The sequence below is a fragment of the Equus przewalskii genome, chromosome 28, assembly GCF_037783145.1.
Source record: "Equus przewalskii isolate Varuska chromosome 28, EquPr2, whole genome shotgun sequence".
Lineage (NCBI taxonomy): Eukaryota > Metazoa > Chordata > Mammalia > Perissodactyla > Equidae > Equus > Equus przewalskii.
Window position 1 is genome coordinate 13,885,431 of NC_091858.1, and position 22,011 is coordinate 13,907,441.

At 35.5% G+C, this 22,011-nt stretch overlaps 1 protein-coding gene across 1 annotated transcript in view; it reads right to left on the reverse strand.

Moving 5' to 3' along the window:
• TNKS (tankyrase) overlaps positions 1 to 22,011 on the reverse strand; it is a 202,131-nt gene that overhangs the window by 21,079 nt on the left and 159,041 nt on the right. Inside the window, exons 14-20 of the mRNA XM_070598134.1 lie at positions 18,733 to 18,878; positions 16,619 to 16,784; positions 14,939 to 15,158; positions 14,540 to 14,649; positions 8,215 to 8,403; positions 6,123 to 6,360; positions 5,421 to 5,503 (exon numbers count right to left, since the gene is read on the reverse strand). Coding sequence (XP_070454235.1) covers positions 5,421 to 5,503; positions 6,123 to 6,360; positions 8,215 to 8,403; positions 14,540 to 14,649; positions 14,939 to 15,158; positions 16,619 to 16,784; positions 18,733 to 18,878 — 1,152 coding nt within the window. The remainder of the gene's footprint in view (positions 1 to 5,420; positions 5,504 to 6,122; positions 6,361 to 8,214; positions 8,404 to 14,539; positions 14,650 to 14,938; positions 15,159 to 16,618; positions 16,785 to 18,732; positions 18,879 to 22,011) is intronic.

Here is a 22,011-nt window from a genome sequence, read left to right on the forward strand (position 1 = left end):
AGCTCTAAAAAGCAACAGTTCTGAAACATATATCTTTGAGACAGAATATTTCACAAAATAATAAAAGTCCTTACATTTTTAGCAAATGTGATTTTAATATAATTTGGAAACTGTATACAGGGCTTACTACATTATTGATATGCCATGTTTTTCCTTCCAAGCATTCTATACTTCAGTTTAAATAAGATTAACATAAAAAACAGGATCTCATATCTATGTGGTAGCTTCAATTAAAAAAATCCTTAAGTTTTTCTGAATTGATACATATAGTGTTTATCCGGAAGACGCAGAAACCAGGCCAGCACAACACAGTAGTTCTACAAGGTTTTAGAGAAGAAATGGAGAACGTTTAATATATCTGCTCATTATATATCCCCAATCATAAAATGAATACCTCATTTAATCCTCATGATGACCTATGAAGTACTATTAACACCCTTATGATGAAACTGAGGCTCAGAGAAGTCATAAAAACAGTACACCGAAGAGCTGAGATGTATTGCCATAGGAATCTTTCCCTTGCTTATGTTCCTGAAAAGGATGCCTAGAGAACTAAAATAACTAAACATTTACTTGCTTTGAGTCACATGCCCAATTTGTCCCCATATTCATCAGGCAGTGGCCACTGGAAAACCTTAAATGATAAGCTAAGGAACTTAGGTTTATGTTCATTTGTTCACTCCTTCATATATAAGATGTTTAACGAGTATCTTCTACATACTAGATATTTCCAAAAAAGGAACTAAATAAACACTTCATTTAATTCTAAAACAACCCACTATAGCTCAGAAAGTTAAATAACTGGTCCAAAATGGTAGTAAAAGAGTGGGGCCAGGAAATGAGCAGGATACTACCACCAAAGTTCAGGCTATTTCCTCTTCCAAGGAGATAAAAAGTAAACAAAAAATATGGTAAAGGTTGGTAAATTTGGGGGGAATCCCTACGGGAACTCTTACGGAGGTTACCTACTTGGTCAAGGCCGTAAGGAGGACTAGGAGGGAAGAAAGGGGGTCAAGGAAGGTTGTTAGAAGAAGGTAATTCAGCTAAGAAGCAGGAGTCAATCAGGCAGAGGAAGAAGGGGCAGATGTTTAACAGAAAGGGAACAGCATGTGCAAAAGGAAACTTAAGTGAGAGAATACAGAACGTCTGAGAGACTAAGTACTGAAGTTCAAAATGGTAAGAGTATCACGTACACACAGGGGTAAAAGAAGAGCTGGACAGAGCACAGGCAAAGGGCAGATCTTAAGGGGCTCCACGTATCAAGGTAAGATAGCATCCGACAGGTCCCAGGAAGCCTTTTCAGCGGAGTAATACAAAGCTGTGTTTTAGGAGGAGAACGGTGGTGCTATGAAGGGCAGATTTGGAAGAGAAAGCGACTGAACAAGATAAAGATGGAGTGGGGTAAAAGAGATGAATCAGAGAGCAATTTCAAAGGGAGAGATACAGGGACTGGTACATAGAAATGGTTAAGGGGGGGGAAAAAAGGAATGGAAGGAAAGATTATTCAAAAATTCTGAAGCTGAGTAAATATGAGTTTATTGTATCAAGAAAAGAAATGAAGCACCTGGAAGTAAAGCAGGTTATCTGGATTTCAGACATGTTGCTCCAAGATGCAGGGCTTAGTTTATACTTCTAGAAAAGATTTTTCTGGAAATTATCTTTACATTGACTCCTTTTAAAAAAAAAATCTTAACTTTGTTTTATCCAAGAAATTACAAGTTTGTCGGACCAGTTATTTATATCTAGCACACAGTAAAATCAAATTACAATCTTTAAAATAACGACCATCCATGTATCAGCTAAATCATCTTGCATATAAAGCAAATGTCACTTCAAGAAGGTTACTTCAAGAAGGACTGCCTCTTCTTTCTAAGATTTGTTCATTTTATCTGGAATGGAGACAGAAAAATGAGAGTTTTAATGAAAAAAGTCTTTTTTTTACTTGGGCTTACAAGGTTGCAGGCTTCAGTAACAGTTATTAGAACTAACTTTAGAAACATGTTCACAATGAATTTACTTGAGTCCATGCCTTTGTCTTTAAGAATTTGAAATAAAAATTTATATGGTCACTTTTCCTGAAAATATACAGGTTGACCATACATATGCTCACAAGGAGTCTTCTAAGTCACGGCATTCTGTTCCAAGGACTGCAGTGTAAATCGAATCGGTCTTTCCCATGGAAAAGTGTGCTAGTCAGAAAGCTACATTATAAAGGGCCAAGGTGACACTGGTACTGTATATAACTAGCTATAAAGAATACAAGTATACGTTATTTAATATAGAACTTGGTAAAGTATATATGTCAAGACAAGTTAGTTAAGAGACTTCTGAAAGAACAACTGTGAAGATAAGATGTGAGGCTCTGATGCTCTGAACGAAGTTTTCCTGGGACCAGAAACAGAGTAACTATATTTCCAACTCCACTGGGAGAGAAGTATGCATGAGTACAAAGAGAAACAATAAGATATTATGTGTCAAAGTATCTTAGGAAAGAGAATGACTCTCTGGCTTAAGCTAAATAGGCATGAATTAAATGAATACAATGCATGAACCCTGCCTACACAAATATCTTGACCATCATCACATATTATTAGCCTGATATAGAATGTTAACAGGAGAAAATTCTATGGGTAAGTAATGGAAACGGTTACAGAATTTATTACTCCACAACTGAAGGCTAGTCAAGTAACACTTGCAGTCAAAATGAAAATTAATTTGATTGCTCAATGACTGGGCCAGCAGACAGTCAAACATAGTTCAATACAAAGAAAGGCAGTATCATTTGTCTGGAGGAAGGTAACTGCGCTAGGTAATATACATTAATGGAATAGTCAACATAATGATCAAAAAAAGGGATATAGAAATTATTCTGGCAAAAAAAATCAATGGAACCATTTACTCAGAACAAAACTGCAGTGAAAAAGATAACAATGAAACTGATGAAGCCAGGATAAGCTGTCAAAAGGACCAACTGTAAGCCTAAACCATTAAACTATTAAAATTAATGAGATAACCATGCCACAGGAAATCAGTCACTGAAAAAGAGAATATGTAAAGTAAAAAAAGAAAAAAGAAAATAAAATTACGATGCAAAATGTGTGAAAGAGTAGAAACTCAAGTCCTTTGAAAAACTTTCAACAGCCAATTGGAGTTATTTGTTTGAATTAGGGTCTTTGGTTTATTAAGTAAAGATGTGTGAAATTTCACAGTTATTGTGGATATGATTTGGGAATAAGAGATATGGCTGGAATATGGCTATAGCAGAGGATAACGATTTAAAACAGCTTTAATACCTTCAGGCAGGGAAGAAGGCAAAAAGATTCTAGTGTTTAGGATATTCTCATAAGAAATCTCCAAACCAGAGGGTGAATTAATGGTAGTTGAAGCTTAAAGGAAAGGAAATGATTCTAGCAGTCTATGAAGTCCTTACCACCGGACAAAAGACACATCCAATGCTTCATTAGAGCATATTTGAAAACTGGCAGAGAAGCACAGTATGACCAGGAACTTTAACTACCTGGACATTTGAAGGTATTCTTATATTTTACAGGTAAGGGAAGGGATAGGTTAAATGTCTTCACCAAGGTCACACAGCTAAGAAGCAGCAGGAAATAATCAGAATCAAGGTCTTCTTTTAGCCCAGTGCTATTTCTGATCCACGGTTTTGATCATTAAGAGGATTAAAGGTGAACTACAATAAATAATATAAAGAAATTTAGCTAAAAAAAGAAGAAGACATTAGAAAATCTTACCAGTATTAACTGATATGAAAAAGACTTGGGGATTTTAACGAACTCCAAATTGACTATATATCTACAAAGAAGCCAGAATGGGGCAAAGAGGCCAGCAAAGAATGTGGAAACTGTATCTATATAAAGAATAATTGACAAAGAAGGTAAATTTATCCTTAAAGAGGAGAAACCTTGTAGGAGTGAGTGGTTGGAAGGGTAAGTCCATGAGAAGTTGACATGGTCTTAGAATCACATGAAGGGCTGTATTATGCTGTCGTAAGCTGGATGGCGGCCCTCAAAAAGACACATCCATGTTCTAACCCCCAGAACTTGCGGAGGACCTTACTTGGAAACTGTTCTTGACATCTCTGTAGATGTAGTTACATTAAGGACCTTAAGATGAGGAGATCACCTAGGACTATACAGGTAGGCCCTAAATTCAACGCAAATGTCCTTCTAAAAGACACACAGAAGAGAAGACAGACGGGGAAGATGGAAGCAGAGACCGGAGTGATGTGGACACAAGCCATAGGGGTCTAGAAGCCAGCAGAGGCATGGAACAGATTCTCCCCAGAGCCTCTGCGGGAACTGCAGCCCTGCTGACACTGTGATTCTGAGCTTCAGGCCTCCAGGCCTGGGAGGGAATAAATTTCTGTTGTTTGAGCCATCAAGTTTGTGGTAATTTGTTACAGCAGCTCTACCAGACGAATACTTACGTAGACTAGAGATTACATTTCTGTGCAAAACAGGGTAAATGTAAACATGAGATCAAGGGATTATACACGGGGGCAGTTTGGGCACACTTTAATTACAAGCATTTTATTATACCGGCCCTCATTGTAACAAGTTATCCTCCCCGGTGGATGTTAAAAGGGCAATTCCTACATCTGGGAAAATGGCTTAATGATCTCTAAAGATCTTTCCCATTCTAAGGTTCTATGTATATCAATTTAAACTCATTATTATTATTCAATATTTAACACTGATCATGGTAATAAAAGCATAAAGTAATAAGTTAAAAACTCATTATTTTGTAAAAAACATAATGACAAACAGAAGAATCTAAGTTCATAAACACATTAATGATGACTTCACACTATACTTCACAGACCTTTAAGATGTACCCGAAAATAGGATAGGTCTGTGAATATATGGCCAAGTTTTGCTTCAACATTATTTTAGACTCCAACTGAACCACAGAAACTTCATAGAGGGGCAATTTTAAAAAGGTATACTTGTCCAAGAATTACTTCGCTTTCCAATTTAATGGACAATTGCTTCATGAAGATTTTACTAAACAGTTAATATAAAAATTTCTCACTCCTTAAGTGGAGTCTAGTCCCATTAGTAGTAAAATGAGATGAGTAAGTGTCAATATCTCTTGGAAACACAACAGTGAAGGAAGATTTTGAAAATATTCTTTTGAGGCAGTTTCACAGCCTAAGTCCTGACATGTAATAAATCATATAGAGCCAGATTGTTTATAAAGATATAACAAAATAACAAAGACTCCCATCATCTGTTAGGCAATTTGGGGAGAAGTATACAATACTGGATTCCCTTGGCTTCTTTAGAAACTTGTTGTGAGTTTTAAAATAGCAGTTAAGAAGCAAAAAAGAAACAATGAGTAGCAATTAGTAACTGTTGATATTTAATTTAACATTCTCAACTATATGTAAGAGAGCTTACCTGTTCTGTTTCAAAGATGTCCCGAAGGTGTTCAAGACCCAGGCTTTTCAGGAACTGGCTGATATTCATGTCAAGACCCGCAACTAAAACAGACATATATTAACGTTTCTCAGAAAGAACTTTATCAAGCTAAAGGAAGGTCCAGTATTCACTTAAAGCCATGGCTCTCTGACATCCGTGGCTGTGCGGATGAATTTACATAGCATAAAATAATCCAGAATACACAAACTTCATTCAGGCACTTCAAGTGATCTTTGAATTTGCTTGAGAAGTTAAAGCAGCGTTTATTTTTATCTTTATAAAATCAGTAGTATTTACATTAATTTTAATATTATAGAGCATAATCTAATTCTTTTGTAAAATATTTAATGGTGGATTTAAAACTCCAAATTTATCAGCTATTGTTTAGTTTTCTCTCCTTATGTAATCTTTCAGTTTTTTTCTGATATATTTCAGCAATAAGACTCATTCAGTAGTTCAGTAACATACTATGGTTGGAAACAGATGTACTGGACTATATATAAGTAAGAACAATGTAGATATCAAGGAACTTATTTTATGAAGACATATTTCTTATAAGCTGTTATGGATATGAAAAGTTGCAGACAGGATGTTCAAGAATTACCAATATTAAAAAGTGAATCTGTTAATTTAAAAGAACAAAAGTCAAAAGCCAAATAAGCATTCCCAGGGCATACTTGCCTTCTCCTTCCTTCCTTTCTGTGCCCGCTGCACCATCCCCTGTGTTGGACGCTCCTCCAACTGCCAGTTCTGCTAAAGGGCCAGTGAGGTTATCGATGCTGCTGGCGGCGGACAGGCAGGAAGGGGTGGATGCTGGTGAGATCAGAGAGGCACTCACCACGGTAGCCTGAGGTTTGAAACAGGTGGGTAAGGCCTCTGGGGGCATGGCATCTATCAGCAAAGCTCTGATATCGTCAGCCTAAAAATAGTAATACAAAAAACACAAAATAGTACATTTTAAAACGGTAAGTTTTTCACTAAGGACCAAACGCTTTGTGAATTTTTTCTGTAATGAATGCCTCCCTATTCCCTATTTGTTTTTGATCATTCCGTCTTCTTTCCTTCTCTAATCTGCAGCTCCAAAGAGTCCCAGTAGTTTCAGCGGGTAGAACTGGAGAAACTATACAATTTTTAAGAAATATTTTATCTTTTGAAGATCTAATGTACAGCTTGGTGACTACAGTTAATACTATATTATATACTTGAAACTTGCTGAGAATACATCTTAGGTGTTCCTGCCACCAAAACAAACAAACAAAAAAGGTTAACCGAAAAAAAAGAATGTGGGCTATGTTGATTCTTGGAAACACTTTCTGAACACTAAGGGAAAAGTGTACATACGATTCCGATTGTTCATACTGATTACATATGCATTTAAAGAATATGTAAACTAATAAAGATTTGAATAGAGTTAAAAAATAAAATATTTCATCTTTCATTTAACAAAAAAGCATATTTCAGAGTGTTCATTCTTAATCTCTTCTTTAGGAGTTTCCATATTTACTATGTTTTGTTTATGCTTAAACAACTTACAATAATTTTTGTTCAGTTATTTAGTGCACACTCAAAAATTGAATGTACAATTAAAATCTGGTGCAATTTTAAAGCGGCAGCACTTTAATTTGGCTAGCTATTCATGAACTTTCCAGTTTGTTAGGCATTAACTGCTGTTAGAAGATGTGGGAGACAGCCTCCAAAGCTAGCCAGCCATTAATTCCCTCCTCTGTGTACACGTATGCCACCCCTCCCATCAAGTAGTCGTATTTATTTTCCTTCCCTGGAATCTGGGTTGCCCCTTGAAAGCAGAGGAAGTAATGTTCTGAGGTTTTTGAGCCAGGCTTTAAAAGAATTGGCAGCTTCACTTTTTCTGTCTTAGAAGCCATCCTCCATGTTGTAAAGAAGTTTGAGTGGATACCGAGAGACGAGATAGCAGGTGAGAGAGGCCCTGTAGGATGACCAGCCATCCTAGATGCTGCAGCCTCAGCTGAGCTCCCAGCTGAAGGGAGCTGAACAAACAGCAGAATTACCAACCGGAGCCCAGTCAACCCACAGAACTGTGAGAAATACTAAGTAACTGTATAAGCCACTCCCTCAGTTTGGGTTAAGTTACTAAGTGTTTTGAAATCCTTTGTTACTTAGCAGTAGATACAGGAAACAGAATGTGGCTTGGAAAAGTATTTCTGGTTTAAAAAATTATCCATAAAAATTATACATAATTGTGGCCATTTTCAAGAAGTTCAGGGAAGATGATGCTGTTGTTTAATTTTGTAGTTAATATTTAACCACTAAATTTAATTCTTTGTTTTGAAAATATTTCTAGAGTATATTAATTTCCATCTTCAGGATAATAATATACTGACCAGAAGTTAATTTTCCGTTGACTATCTCATAGCCTCAGTTAAATGATCATGAACATCAGTTGCTCTAGAATAACATGCCAAATAATTTTGAATATGTAAGATACTTAAATGTAATTCTTTGAGGAATCACTCTAGTATGTGTTTTCTATGGTTCAAGTTTCCCTCCAAGTTAAGCATGGCAAAAAGAAGTAAATTAACTTACTGCTTAGTTCACCTTCAGAGTTTTAAATTATATAAAAAATGAGAACTTAAAAAATTTCAGAAGGAAGGAAATTTGTTCTTCTAAGCGAAATATGCACTGCTAAAAGTAAACCTGCTAAGCCTTGGAATTTAATGTCATCTCTGAAAGTACAGAAAGCAATACTTTTGAAAAGGGAACTTCTGGAAAGGAATATTTTGAAAAGGGAACTTACTGTTGCCAGATCTAAAGGTGTCTGACCTTCCTGGTTCTTCATGGTTGGATCTGCACCATGTGCTAGGAGTAGAGCACATAACTGTGTCCTTCCTTTTTGGGCTGCTTCATGAAGAGGAGTAAATGCCCACTTATCTGTTGCATTTACACATGTGTTGTATTTTATCAACAATGCTGCTATGTCCACATGCTGAAGAAAAAGGATGTGAAGAGTTAAGAATCAGATCATCTGGTAAAGCACCATTGGGGACACTGTTTTATTTAACATTTCATTCTCTCTGTATCTGTATTCTTATCCTTAATAGAAGTTTCTTCTATTAAAAAAGAATATTATTCCTACCCCTCTACCTATATTTTTGACTCCATCTTTTCTTGCCTCTTCCAAAATCTCAATTTCACAATTACTCTTTTATCCTGTAATTCTTTGTGGGCACTTTTAAAATGTTTTATTTAGCCTTCTAACATAGTCAGATTTTGCTTGAAAACAAACACATAAAATGGAACAATTACCTGACTCCGAGTCTCCTACTAATGCTCTAATCTGTCTGCCAAACTTTTCAAACAAGCTTCCTATACCCACTGCTTCTCTTATCTGCCCACGTCTCTTCTAACCCACTGCAATCTGATCTAGTGATTGAAACACATATCTCAAAGATTCTCAGTGTTCTTTCTTCAGCCTTTGGGAAAGTAATATAACCTAACAAAACAATATTTTACAAAAATTAGTCATGTCCAAAATGACATAGGGGGTGGAGGAAATGTCAGCAGCAGACACATTAACTAATAACCCAGACGTGAGGTGACGAGATCCTGAACTGTGATGGTTAGAGAAGAATGGAAAAGAAGGGCTAAACATGAGAAATTTTGAAGGAAAAGAAAAATACAAAGTTTTAGAAAGATAAATTAACTACAGAGGAAAAAAGAGAAAGAAAAATCAAAGATGACTACCTTTTTTTAAAAATGTGGTCTAGAAGATTAAAAAACAAAGGTAAAACCATTAACAGTAATTGAGTAGCAAAAGTTTAAGTCGGAATGAAACCATAAGAAAGGTAAGTTTCACTTGGGGTATTCGGGGTATGTAGCTTTTGAGGTAAAGTATCAAAGGACAGATGTTCTGCAAATGGTTTGACACAAAAGGCTGCAGCACAGCTAAGAGGGCATCACTTACTTGTTCACCTACTCTCCTCACCCACTCACCCACCAAACAAACATCTGCTGAATACCTACTAAGTGCTGGCCCTGGGGTAGAGACCCTAGGGGATTACAAAATGCAACACTGAGTTGATAGTCGTAGCTACTTGATCAATGAGCTCACTAAGAAAAGGAACACAGAAAGATAATTACAACAGGGAAAAAGCCTTCAGAACAACAATCTTTTGGGAAAGGAGCCTGGAAGAAGAGTCCTCAGAGGAGGACAAAGGGGCAGTAAGAACTGAAGAAGAATGATAAAGGGCAGGACTGTGCAAGACAGTGTAGGAGAAAGCTTCAAGGAGAGCACTTTCTCTCAAATAATACGTTCTATATAACAAAAGGGTTCAGCTTCTTCCCAAGAGTCCTTATAAAATAAGCTGAAGACAGTTGATTATGCAAAGATAATATGCATTCAATGATTAGGCTTTTGAGAATATTAAAAATAACTTTATTTTTATAAACATTTTTAGGGATGCTAGTTTGGATTTCACTGAAGTATTTCTGAAATCCATTTCAACTCCAATATTCTATAATTTTGTGCGACTGGTATTATACTCCTTATGCACACATTTCCTGGTATAATTTGATCACTTTTGATAATTAACTCAGAAGCACATTCTCTGTTGAGAGTAGATTTCTAACTTACTCTGTTGCTCAACTGCAATAAACTGAGTTATCTGAAGCTGACTTTCACAAAACGGGAAGAGATGGGGAAGACACAGACAGAAACATCCCATGATGGAATTTAGGGCATGTTTCTTCACAGCTTCCTTAAGACAGTCCTTCCTTTCTTGACGACACTCGTTTCAAAAAGAACAGGCACTTTTTCTGAGGTAGTATTAAAGGTTTTTTTTAAATATAATACAAATATTTATCAATTTTAGGAAAAGTAATTTCAGAGAACAAAGAGAAGAAAATTTATTAGAAAAATACAAATCAGACAACTTCTAAGAAAGCTTCCACATTTGTTCTGACAATACAAATACCAAAAAAAAGTATAATGAGACTAGGGCTTCTGAGAACAGACTATTTTTTGTGATCTTTTTGGGATTATGAATGATATACCATCATTATAAAATTGATCGTAACACAAAAGGCAGAAATAGGTACCATCTGTGGTACTATCAAAATCACTTAAAACAAAACCAAACAAAATTCAGTAATTTACCTCCCTTATTCAAAAGACATACGTTGAAAAGGATAGCTGTTTTTGTTCAGTTAACTCAAAAGCATGGCATAATTTCCAGCTTTTCTCCAGTAAGGCTATAGGCTAGTAAACTGTGTTGCTGATGACTAATTTTGTTCTACTCTTATGTGTACTGGCAGAATAATGTAATTTGGTAGACTAATTTGCAAAGGCTTCCAAAATTAGATAGTCCAAGGAAAATTACGTGTGTGTGTAAATGAATTGCATATATGGTATGTGTTATTAAACTTTCTTTATATTGAATTGTAATTATAGTTTATGCTCAGAGAAACCAATTACATACTTGTTAAATCTGCTGACGAACATCTGAAAGAGCAATAAACAGGAAGAAGTGCACTACTACCCAACTAGACTGAAAATACAATTCTCAGGTGTTTTAAATCGCTACACCACTGGGGCAGAAATAGTAACTGACATTTTAAGGCTGATAAATGCAATAAATAAGCTACAGCTCAGTTCTATATAACAGTGAAATATTGAACTGGAAGGTCTAGAAAAGGAGCGGAACTCTGTTGGAATGTTTCCAGAAGAAAGAGTCAGTTTAATACGCCTTCGGAATCCAGCAGCAGCACAGAATGCTTTAAATGACAAACACTACACAAAAAGACTGTGAGGGCCCTCATTTAATTTAAGAAAGGTGGGAAGCAGGAAGAAGAGAAATGTGCTGAGGCTCTGGTTAGAACCATTTTATTTAATTCTACAGAGGCTTTATTACAATGATGTCATGAAATCCCTCCAATATTATACTTTTTAGAGAAAGCACCAAAAAATGAAAAAGTTGAGAGAGAAAACTCAGCAAATCACTTACTCTTATAATAGAAAGTTACATGCTTTGTGGTAAATAAATATCAATGCATCAAATTTACCAACTGGCAGAAAAATGAACTGTCTTGTGTAAAAGTATATTAAAGACTAGTTAACATAAGGCATTATAATATAAAAACACTACAGGATAAGGCCCATTACCATTAATATAAACTCTCATGAAGGCTGCAACTTTTATTTAAACTTCTTATGATATTAGAGAGAAGCTATTTAAGTAGAGATCATTGGGTAACATTATACTTCAAACTACTCTACAAATAGCTTTGTTTTTATATAGAAGCCTCTACCCCATATGAAGTACCACAGAAATCTTCTCAAAACTATTATTTCAGGGCAGTGCATCATATACACCCTGCTGCCAGGCCAGTTCAAGCATCAGTGGGATGAAGACTATATAACCAGTGTTTTGCCATCCTAACAGAGAAATGTGGACCAGAGCCCTACAATTTCATTTAAATGTCTAACCAAGGCTTATGTGTAACGTAAACAAAAAAGGACTTTGGAAAGATACAATAGATTTATATATCAGAAATAATAAAAATATAATTATACCTACCCTTTAGCTAAAGGAAGAGAAAGTAGCTTTTAAAATTTTTATATGGTGTTAACATTTGTCCTTATTTCAAGATTACTGAGACTGAGATAAATACTAATTTGATACGATTACTGACAATAGATTATATGGTATACAGATTGCATTAGATAAAATTATTTTGTAGAGCAGAGATTCTCAGTGGGGAGGATGACCTTACCTAGTGCCAACAGAGAATCACTGTGTGTCATGAGAGATGTTAATGGAAAGAGTACACGTTGCACGTGGCAAAGACATGGCAACCAAAAAAGGTCAAGAAACCATGAAAGTAAAGGTTTTAGTGAATAACAGTACATAATCCAAAACTCACAGATATTTGATTTTTGAATTTACAAGTTTAACACATGAAGGACGTTTAGAGTGTCTCAAAAAATCCACCCACATCATGAGGTAAAAATACCTGCTACAAACCCATTATCTAGCTCATAAGCATTCCTTAGTAGAAGGATGGGATGAACCAGGTTGATCAAAACCTCTACCAAATGTCCTCTACACAGCGTGGAGAATCATCTGTTCATTTCCACCTTGGTAAGTTACCTTCATTCACAAAGAGGTTAGTAGGGATGAAGTAACAAAGAGGATAACATAAAAAGAGAATGAAACAAAAAATGTTCATTATTTTTCTCACTTGGAGTTACAGAGGAGAGCAGGAGTGGTGGACAATGCTGAAACAAGTTTATAAAAATGGAACCATGGGCCTCCAGAGGTCAGCAGACTGACTGCATTGCACCTCCCTGCAGCTAACAGCCAGAGAGCTTCAAGGGAACATGAGACAAGACAAGGCCAACCTGCACACTACAATTCTATTAGCCACAAAAGAGAACCACTATACATTTTATTTCTCGCACACTGGTCACCAAATGACACACATGTATAATAAGTAACATCTCAACACCTTTCCCATCAGAAGAATGGAAATTAAAAGGTAAAATACTCATATAAATTTTTACTTTCTTCACCCTCTGTGACAACTGTGAGGACTGTGAAAGGAAGACTGATGGGACAGAACTTTTCCACACCCACAATGTATGGGATATACTGAAAGACATGATCCACAGAGTCTACAGAGTTGATAGTCTAAGTTTTACTAGATCAGGTCAAGAATTATAATGCTACTGCCCACACCGACCCTTACTCATTAGTAGGCTTATAAAGAAGTTAAAAGACTTTGATTTAAGTTCTACTGATTCCATCAGCTTTATAAACTCTTAACTGAAGCTTAGCAAATGGATTAGTGGGGAGAAGGATCACGCTAAGAAGTGGTAAACATTAATGTCCAAATGATATATATTTATAGTTAAAACTCAAAGGTAAAAGGATTATACATAAATGTATATGTAGTGTGGTAGCGGTAAATATTTACCACGCCTGGTCTTCAGCACAAATATCTGTACAGTGAACATGAGAATCTTACAGGAAGGAAGGTTAAAAGAAAATTCTAACAATTTTAATAAAAGATTAATCATCTTCGGAAAGGTAGTTTTACTACAGTTTCAAGAGGATTTTAGTACTAACAAAATATTTATTAAATCAGAAAACTTTCAATTAATTTATATCACTCTTGGAAGTATAATTTTCTTTTCTGTTTGTCCAACTCAAAACTGGATTGTTTGCTTTCCTTAAAGTATTCCCACTCAGATTTCTCATCTCCCTCAAATACTGGTCTTTGCAGAGGGGGCATGAGAGGAAGAGGACGTTCTCATTATGAAGGGCAAGGGAGTAGAGAGTAAGAGCATAGGGAAATCACAACGATTAGTTTTTACTTGTAGTTTGCTAGGCTTTTGCAAATCCAGAAACTGTCCTCATCAAGTGATTCCAACTGTGAGAACCCCTGGTAGGTACAATCTGGAATCTGTGGATTGTTACAGTCAAATAGGGATTAAGTAGATGAACAGACAAGCACAGGAGAATTTATCTATTCCTGTGTGATTCGTCAGGTCTGAAGTGGGCATTGGTGACTGCCAGGCAGTCAGTTCCAACAAAGGTCATCAAGGCTGCAAGACATCCCTCTTCCTCTCCCAGCTGATGAGTATGGTTATAGTGCTTTGAAGGAATGACTCGGGACTTTCACTCTGGGGTTTTCACTAGTCTTTCAAACTCTAAGAAACCATATTTACAAATAGCTCAACCATTTACCTGAAAATTTTCAAGATGCTAATGATAAACATAAAAGCAACTATAATTTCCATGCCTATAAAGAGGCCTACTGGCTTTTACAGTTTCTAAAATCTACTTGAGGTAGAGTTAAGATTTATTATCTGTATCAATAAATATTAACTGAGCAGTCATTAAACACCTATTATTGTGCTAGATAATGTGAAGAGACCAAAAAGCTATAAAAAGCATGGTCCTTGGCCAAAAGATAGGCTAAAAAACATTCTGAATAGTAAGATTAAAATTGCGCTACATTATGCTATTGGTTAGATATCTGCTTACTTCGTGTACAGTATACATTTAATAAAGTAGTAAATCTCAGGGAAGTTTCCTCCACTTGAACTCTAGCATGCTCACCCCATAAGATGCTGCATTGTGAAGAGGAATTAAACCACCTTTATCTTGGGCATTAACATCGGCTCCATGCTCTAGAAGATATTCAGCTACTTCCAGGTTGTTGTAGCCTGCTATTAGAGTGAAACAAGGCAAACATGTCAGCTTACAAGAAAAAAATATATATGTATATAAATAAAAATAACTGAAAAATGTTACAATTTTAAGACTTTTCACTTTAAAAGCGAATACTATTATCATATAATTAACAGCTTTTACAATAAGACACTATATAAAATTACGTCCATCAAAACCATTTTACTGACTAGTTCCCTCCATGCTCAGCATTTCTTTCACCTTCTGGTAAGCTGTATTAGGTGTCCAAGAAAGGACAGCGAGACTTGAAGTGCTGGAGATCCCTACCTGCCAGGTGCAGAGGGGTTGAGTTTCTGCCCTGGGTGTCTCTGCAGTTGATATTCTCTGGGGTACAGAGCTTCTGCACTCTGGCCAGGCAGCCTTTCTTGGCAGCGTCCAACAAGGCAGCATCTCCTCTCAGCAAGTCCTGAATATCTGTGTCTCCTTCTTTCACCAAATCTAAAGGTGTATTTCCATCTCTGTTCTTTTTAGTTGGATCTGCTCCATGCTACAAAAAAGAAAAAAAAAACACCAAAAAAACCAAATGGGGTTTGCATTTTTGTGGCATCTTTCTTAAGGTTTATTTGTTTTTAACTTCACCTTCACTCATCCAAGGAAAGCTATCTATTCTATATGCATTTTGAAAAACAGAGCAAAATTCTATTTTATTTTCCAAATTTCCTACTTAGCAATATATTGAATCAGCTCCTAACCACTTCTCAACCAAAACCCCAAGCCTCAGGATCAGCAGTGACAGTGAATTGGGGAAGGTGCTGAGTGCCTTTTACTTCTCATATCATATAATTTCTCAAACTCCAAGTGGTCTTGGGAACGTCTTTTCCTTTTAAGAATGGCCTGAATGTTAATTTGACCAGCTTTCAATTACATAAAGATATTCAGTGTATATCATGAAAAAGAAGTGTGGAAGAGGAAGACACACAGGTGGAAAAAGCACTTAACTCTAAATGCAATCAGTAAGAAGAAAGGTTAGTAAGTCTTGTAAGTCGTAACACCTAGCATGAAATTACATACAAACGTATTAACAATTAATTTGATTTTTAAAGCTTAATCACCTATACCTATGAAATAAAGTAAATAAAAGTCAAGAATCTTTATTATGAGCCTGACATAGACTATTGGCCCAGTGGAGAAATCTGCAATAAACCAAGCTAGACAATGAATTCATGGTGACCTGGAAGTTATTTCTTAACAACCAGTGATAATAAGAACAAGTATCAAATACAGTATTATTCTCAAGACTCATAAGAACATATTTGGTACCATAAAAGTGGTGAGAGAATAATTTTATTTATATTTAACCAGGATCAGTTTTTCTCTAGTTACAAAAAAGAGAGAAAACTATATAAATACATGTCTGGTCATTTTTCACATACTTTAATTTAAAAAGAACACAAAAATATTAACTTAGTTTCATATAACTACTAGTTTCTACTATTTCATGTATATCCCCCAAATTTATATGAATAACTTTGTTTAGAGATTATTTTATATTTTAATAAAAATCTGATATTAAAATAACATTCTTATAAGATATATGCATTTAAATAATGTTTCATAATGAGGCATGAGTTTGTTAACAGTAATAAAATAGCCAGTAAGGAAAAAAATCAAACTTGATCAAAAAACTTGCTTTTCCTTGTACAAATGCTTTCTGATATCAATGCTATATTAGATAAGCAATGCAAACTAATTCAACTCTCTGCACAACCTACCTTGATGAACTGTGATGAACTGAACTTAATCAAATCAGTCCAGAAAGGCACTTCAGACACTACTCAAAGCTTCTCACGTATCATGAGATCACACTGAAACATCCCCTAAAATCAAAATGGAAGCAGTCTCTACAGCACTTACCGCACTTAAGAAAATAATTTACTTTGACGTAATTTCACATACTAACCAACGAATAAATATACTTCATATTTCATAATTTTTAAAATTACATACTTTTAAAAGGAGCTTGCAGATTTCATATTTTCCTTTAGCTGCTGCTTCATGTAGAGGGGTAAATTTCCACAAGTCCGCCACATTGACAGAAGCCCCGTGCCTTACTAAAAGCTCAGCCACCTCATAGTGTCCGTATGAACAAGCATTATGAAGGGGTACCAAGCCACTAAACAGAAGAAAATTATTTTAAAGATATATAACAAATATTTGAGTTAAAATGATCATTATAAGGATTCATAATTTTAAAAATGTCCCTTTCAATATAACGAGTTTCCCTAGTTTCTTGGTGATAGATACAAATCTTATAGCAATCTTTATACTTAAAATACATACAGACGTATCCACAGAAAAAGGTTCCATCACAACACTTTTATTTATTTATTTATTTTTGAGGAAGATTAGCCCTGAGCTAACATCCGCCACCAATCCTCCTCTTTTTACTGAGGAAGATTGGCCCTGAGCTAACATCTGTGCCCATCTTCCTCCACTTTATATGTGGGACGCCTGCCACAGCATGGCTTGATAAGCAGTGCACAGGTCCATGGCCCAGGATCCGAACTGGTGAACCCCAGGCCGCAGAAGCAGAGCGTGCAAACTTAACCGCTATGCCACCAGGCTGGCCCCATCATTACCATACTTTTAATTTAGGTTTCATCCTGGCAATATAAAGAACAAGAGCACAAAGTGATTTCAGAAATAACTAATCAATAATCTGATCTTACTATCGCTCAGATTTTCTTCCATTTGGGTTTTCCTAATGAAAGCTGTAGGCTTACTTATAAAACATAGAGTGCAATTTAACTTTTTCATTTAAGCAAGTTCTATCTTTTGTTTTGGTTTTCATTTTTTTCTCCTAACAATTCAGAAGTGGTTTATGTGCATGGGTTTAAATATTTAGGTGTCAAGCAATGAAAACTCACAATCCAAGAGATACAGAAATTTCAGTGAGAAAAATAATGATGTCAACCATAAACTCTATCAGATGAGAAAATCTGGCTGGGTCAACTTTTGAGCAAACTGTTCCGAGATGATTCTAAGTCCTGATTAGAGGGCAGCTGGCATTCAAAAAGGACAAAAACATCCTCACAAAAAAGGCTTCGCCAAAAGGATAAGTTTAAAGTTACACTTCAGACATGGCAAAAACAAGGTATCAAGTGTATTTTTATTTAGAGAAATCAGTGCTTTTTTTTTTTTTTTTAACGTTTTGAGAGCAAAAATAATAAGTGCTAAAATGGGCAGCAGAAACAAATGTTGGTTGCTCTCCAATGCACTACAGTGTTTTGAAAGTGCTAGTGATATTATTATTGATTATTCATGTCTGATGTGTCCCTTTTACAAGATAAACCCATGATGGTTAACTGAAGTCTAAGTTGTACAGTTTAATTCCACAGCACTCTCGTACGTAATTGCATAGAAAGGTGCTTGCTTATTTATAGTTTCCGATGATATGAAATTAACTCAGAATATGCAAGCTCATTTTAGTTAAAACTTCCTTCTTGTATTTCTAAATAGCTTCCATGGCTGCTTTAAAATCTGTCTAGATAAATTAATAAACTAATATAAAAATACACAATATCTGAATTAGTAAAAATAAAATTATGTTTCTATTAATACTGATTGACTGGGATGGATGGATTCTTTTCGGATGAGATTATACATTCTTAATAGAAAAAAAAGGATGAATAATAAATTACAAACTATATAGACACATTCATATAATGCAATAAAATACTATATACAAGCAATAAAAGGACAAAATGAACCATTACATACTGATATGGAAAGACATTCAAGATATACTACTGGATGAAAAAGCATATTGCAAAGTAGACCGTATGTATCACCGCCTACATTAAAAACCACCACCACAGCCCATACACTGGTACATGCATTTAAAAAATCTGGAGGATTACAGTAATATTTTACTGTTATCATCTCTAGGAGGTAGAGTGATAGGGAATTTTAACTTTCTATACTGTACATTACTATAATGTTTTAATTTACACTTTAAACTTTAAAAAAACTTGCATTACTTTTTTAATAGGAAGAAAATCTAAGACTTAAAAAATTTTAAGTCTTAAGTGACTGAATCGCAGCCAAATTCCAGCACATACCCTTTGTCTTTGGCATGGACATCGGCCCCATGGTGGAGCAGGTACTCCACGACAGACACGCGATTATAGCCTGCTGCAAAGTGTAAGGGCGTAGAATGCCGGCCCTCGAGGTCTCTGCAATTCACATTCTGAGGGCTGCAAAGTTGCTTTATGGCACACACACACAGACAAACACAAAAAGAACATTAATATTTATTCATAGATGTTGCTCCAAAATACTGCAGGCATCTTGGATAAATTGTAATTTTCTAATGAATATTTACTTGTAAAGATTAGATAAAATGAGCGATGTTTTAAAAATCAGCACTATGCTTGGCCTTACAGTGTCTACAAATATTCTTACTGTTTACAGAGCAATTTAATCTTTCTCAATGTTTCCTAGCCAAAATCCTAATGAAAAAGAAAAACTCATAATAAAGCAAGCATTCCCAAGGCAAATGATGCCTTCCTTTTCCATCTTTATAAGGCTGTCCTCCCTAAGACTACCTGTCACGTGTCTGCTTGTATCAACACGCACTTAGCCATTCTGTGCTCAAATAAGACCAACTCTGGTTGACTGCAGAATTACCCAAAGTTCTTGTCTCCTCCTTTGGCAAGCAAAGGAGGAAAAATCATATTAATTCTACCCACTTGGCCCTTTGCACTACCCACTTGGCCCTTTGATTCACTAAGCAAAGCCATGAAGTCAACAATGCTTTACTTGGTCTTCGGGGGATGTTTGCCTAACTCTATGAATCAAACTTATTCTAATCATTTTCCAGTTTTTGGCCTTTACTTCCATGTCCTTCAGCTGCGCCCTCCAAATCTCTTCTCTGTCTCCTTTCCTCCTTTTGAATGCTGTCATTTCAGCACAGGCTCCATTCCATCTACTTACAAAGCAGTAGGAAGCAAAGTAAGGATGGACAGGCTGCATTGCATCATCAGACTGATAGATGAATCACAGTGACAACATTTACACAATAATTTACAATTTCAAAGGATTTCAGATTCTTTCAGTGAGAGAATAATTCTCTGTGAAGTTGAACATTATCTCCATTTTACAGATAAATAAACCAAGGCTCAGAGAGGTTAAGTGACATCGTTTTTCATACAGTTGGCAAGGGACCAAATAAAGACTCACACCCTGTTTCCTTCATTTTTAGTCTCTTGATCTCTTTGCTACATCATTACTTACTTTCTTAATTACCTCAATTCAGGGAAGTGATGAGGAGAAAGGTAATAAAAAGAAGAAACGTCAAAAAGCAGAGAAAACGGTGACATTTTCTAGGCTACAAGGCATGAAGGCAGGGCTTTCCAGGTATTTGACAGTCTTGCTCCTGCTCCATCACTGTAATGAGCTATTACTATACAAAAACCAAGAACCTATAAGACATCTGTTTCTACTGATACACTGAGTTGGGGCTTTCACACTGTAGGGTAAAAACAGGACTTTTCAGGCGTTACAATTCATACGTGACAGAAAGGAGTCTGGGCAGTAAGAGAGAGCCTACAATCTTATCAACTCTATGTGGAAAAGCACCAAACTCTAAAATCTGAAGATCTGTTGTAATCTGGCCAGGTCAAACATCCTATCCTTTAAGCAAAAGCGAGTCTGTGGCCATTTAACCCATTAATTATAGAATCAAAAAATAAAATTAAATAAAAATGAATAATAGATAAACTAAAAAAATTGGCAGTAAACACCTTCTGTGGTGCCTCACATGGCTGAAGCTGCTTCCTGCTGCTGCTGCTTTTTCTTCTGCTCCTTGTATTCTACAGTAACTTTTTTTTTTTTTTTGCAGAGAATACTGGCAAAAAGAGGCAGGGAAGGAAACACAACTCATTTTGCCAGGTTACAAAAATAAAAGCCCACTCTGTTTATTAAATGTTTGGAAATTCTTTACTCTCTATTCTATTTCACTTTCTTTTTGAATGCCAAAGCAATTTTACATCCCTTGTACCTGCTTTTCATAATTTCAAATACTTTACTCAGCAAACGGCCTTTTTTCCTAATCCTTAATTTCTAATACTTTCTAAAGCCTATAGCAAAAGAAATTTACCAGGCTTCTCACTTAATTTGTGCTTTGTTTTCTTCTGCCACTTTCATTCCATTCACAAAAATAGATTTGGCTTGTACTGTGAATGGATTGTTTAGGAAACCTAAAAGCTGTAGCATATTTGCCTATTATACACAAAACAAGTGGAACTAATGTGTAGTATGTAAAAACTATACATTAAAAAAATAAACTATTAATTTAATTATGATGGGCACATAGCTGAGTTATAATGCTATGATACAGAAAAGGAGTCCTAATCACTTTTATACTTAAAGATTTTCTTTTATTAGGATACATTTCAAGTGATAAAAGTATTTTTAAGAAAAAATATATAACTTTTGATTGAAGAGAATTTCTCCCCGGTGGCTACTGGAACTGAAATTTACTATTTTTCTTTAAATAATTTAGATGATGTTGTAAGATGGAAGAGAAGTTGGAAGTGGCCACATATTGAAACAACAATAAAATTTCTGGGCAACAGAACTTAGAAAGTTTTCACTGTCATTTTCAACCAGTATACATCAAGAGTGATAAAAGTGCTAAAAATCACAAAAATAAAGTTCACTTAATAAGAAGCGACAAAGTTTAGTTTGTAAAAAATAACGCTGTATGACTGTCAATACCAATTTTGCAATTAGTCTTCCTTTAAAAAACAAGAAATATAAACAAAATCACAAGACCACCCTCAAACGAAAACAAAAAACATACCCCTTTCTGCTATCTTCATCCCTGCATGAATGATTATAGATGGGAAATGTGTGTGTTTTTAAAAAGCATATTCCATATTGGAATATATATATATATATATTTTTTTTTTTTGGTGAGGAAGATTGGCCACAAGCTAACATCTGTTGCCAATCTTCCTCTTTTTTTTTCACTTTAGGAAGATTCACCCTGAGCTAACATCTGTCCCAATCTTTCTCTATTTTGTATGTGGGATGCTGCCACAGCATGGCTTGATGAGTGGCGTGTAGGTCCACGCTCAGGATCTGAAGCTGTGAACCCCAGGCTGCCAAAGCAGAGCGCATGAACGTAACCACTATGCCACTGGGCCAGACCCTAGAATATAATTTTACATTTGAAAAAGTTTAAATCTATAACCATTGTTTCTATAACACATACAAAGGTTGATACAATTTTCTTGGCAAGCAGAATTAAGGAGAAAAGAAAATCCATCTTCTGCATATAAATAATCCCAAATGGTTGAAGAATGATAAGGATGCTTTCCCGGAGCAAATGTGAG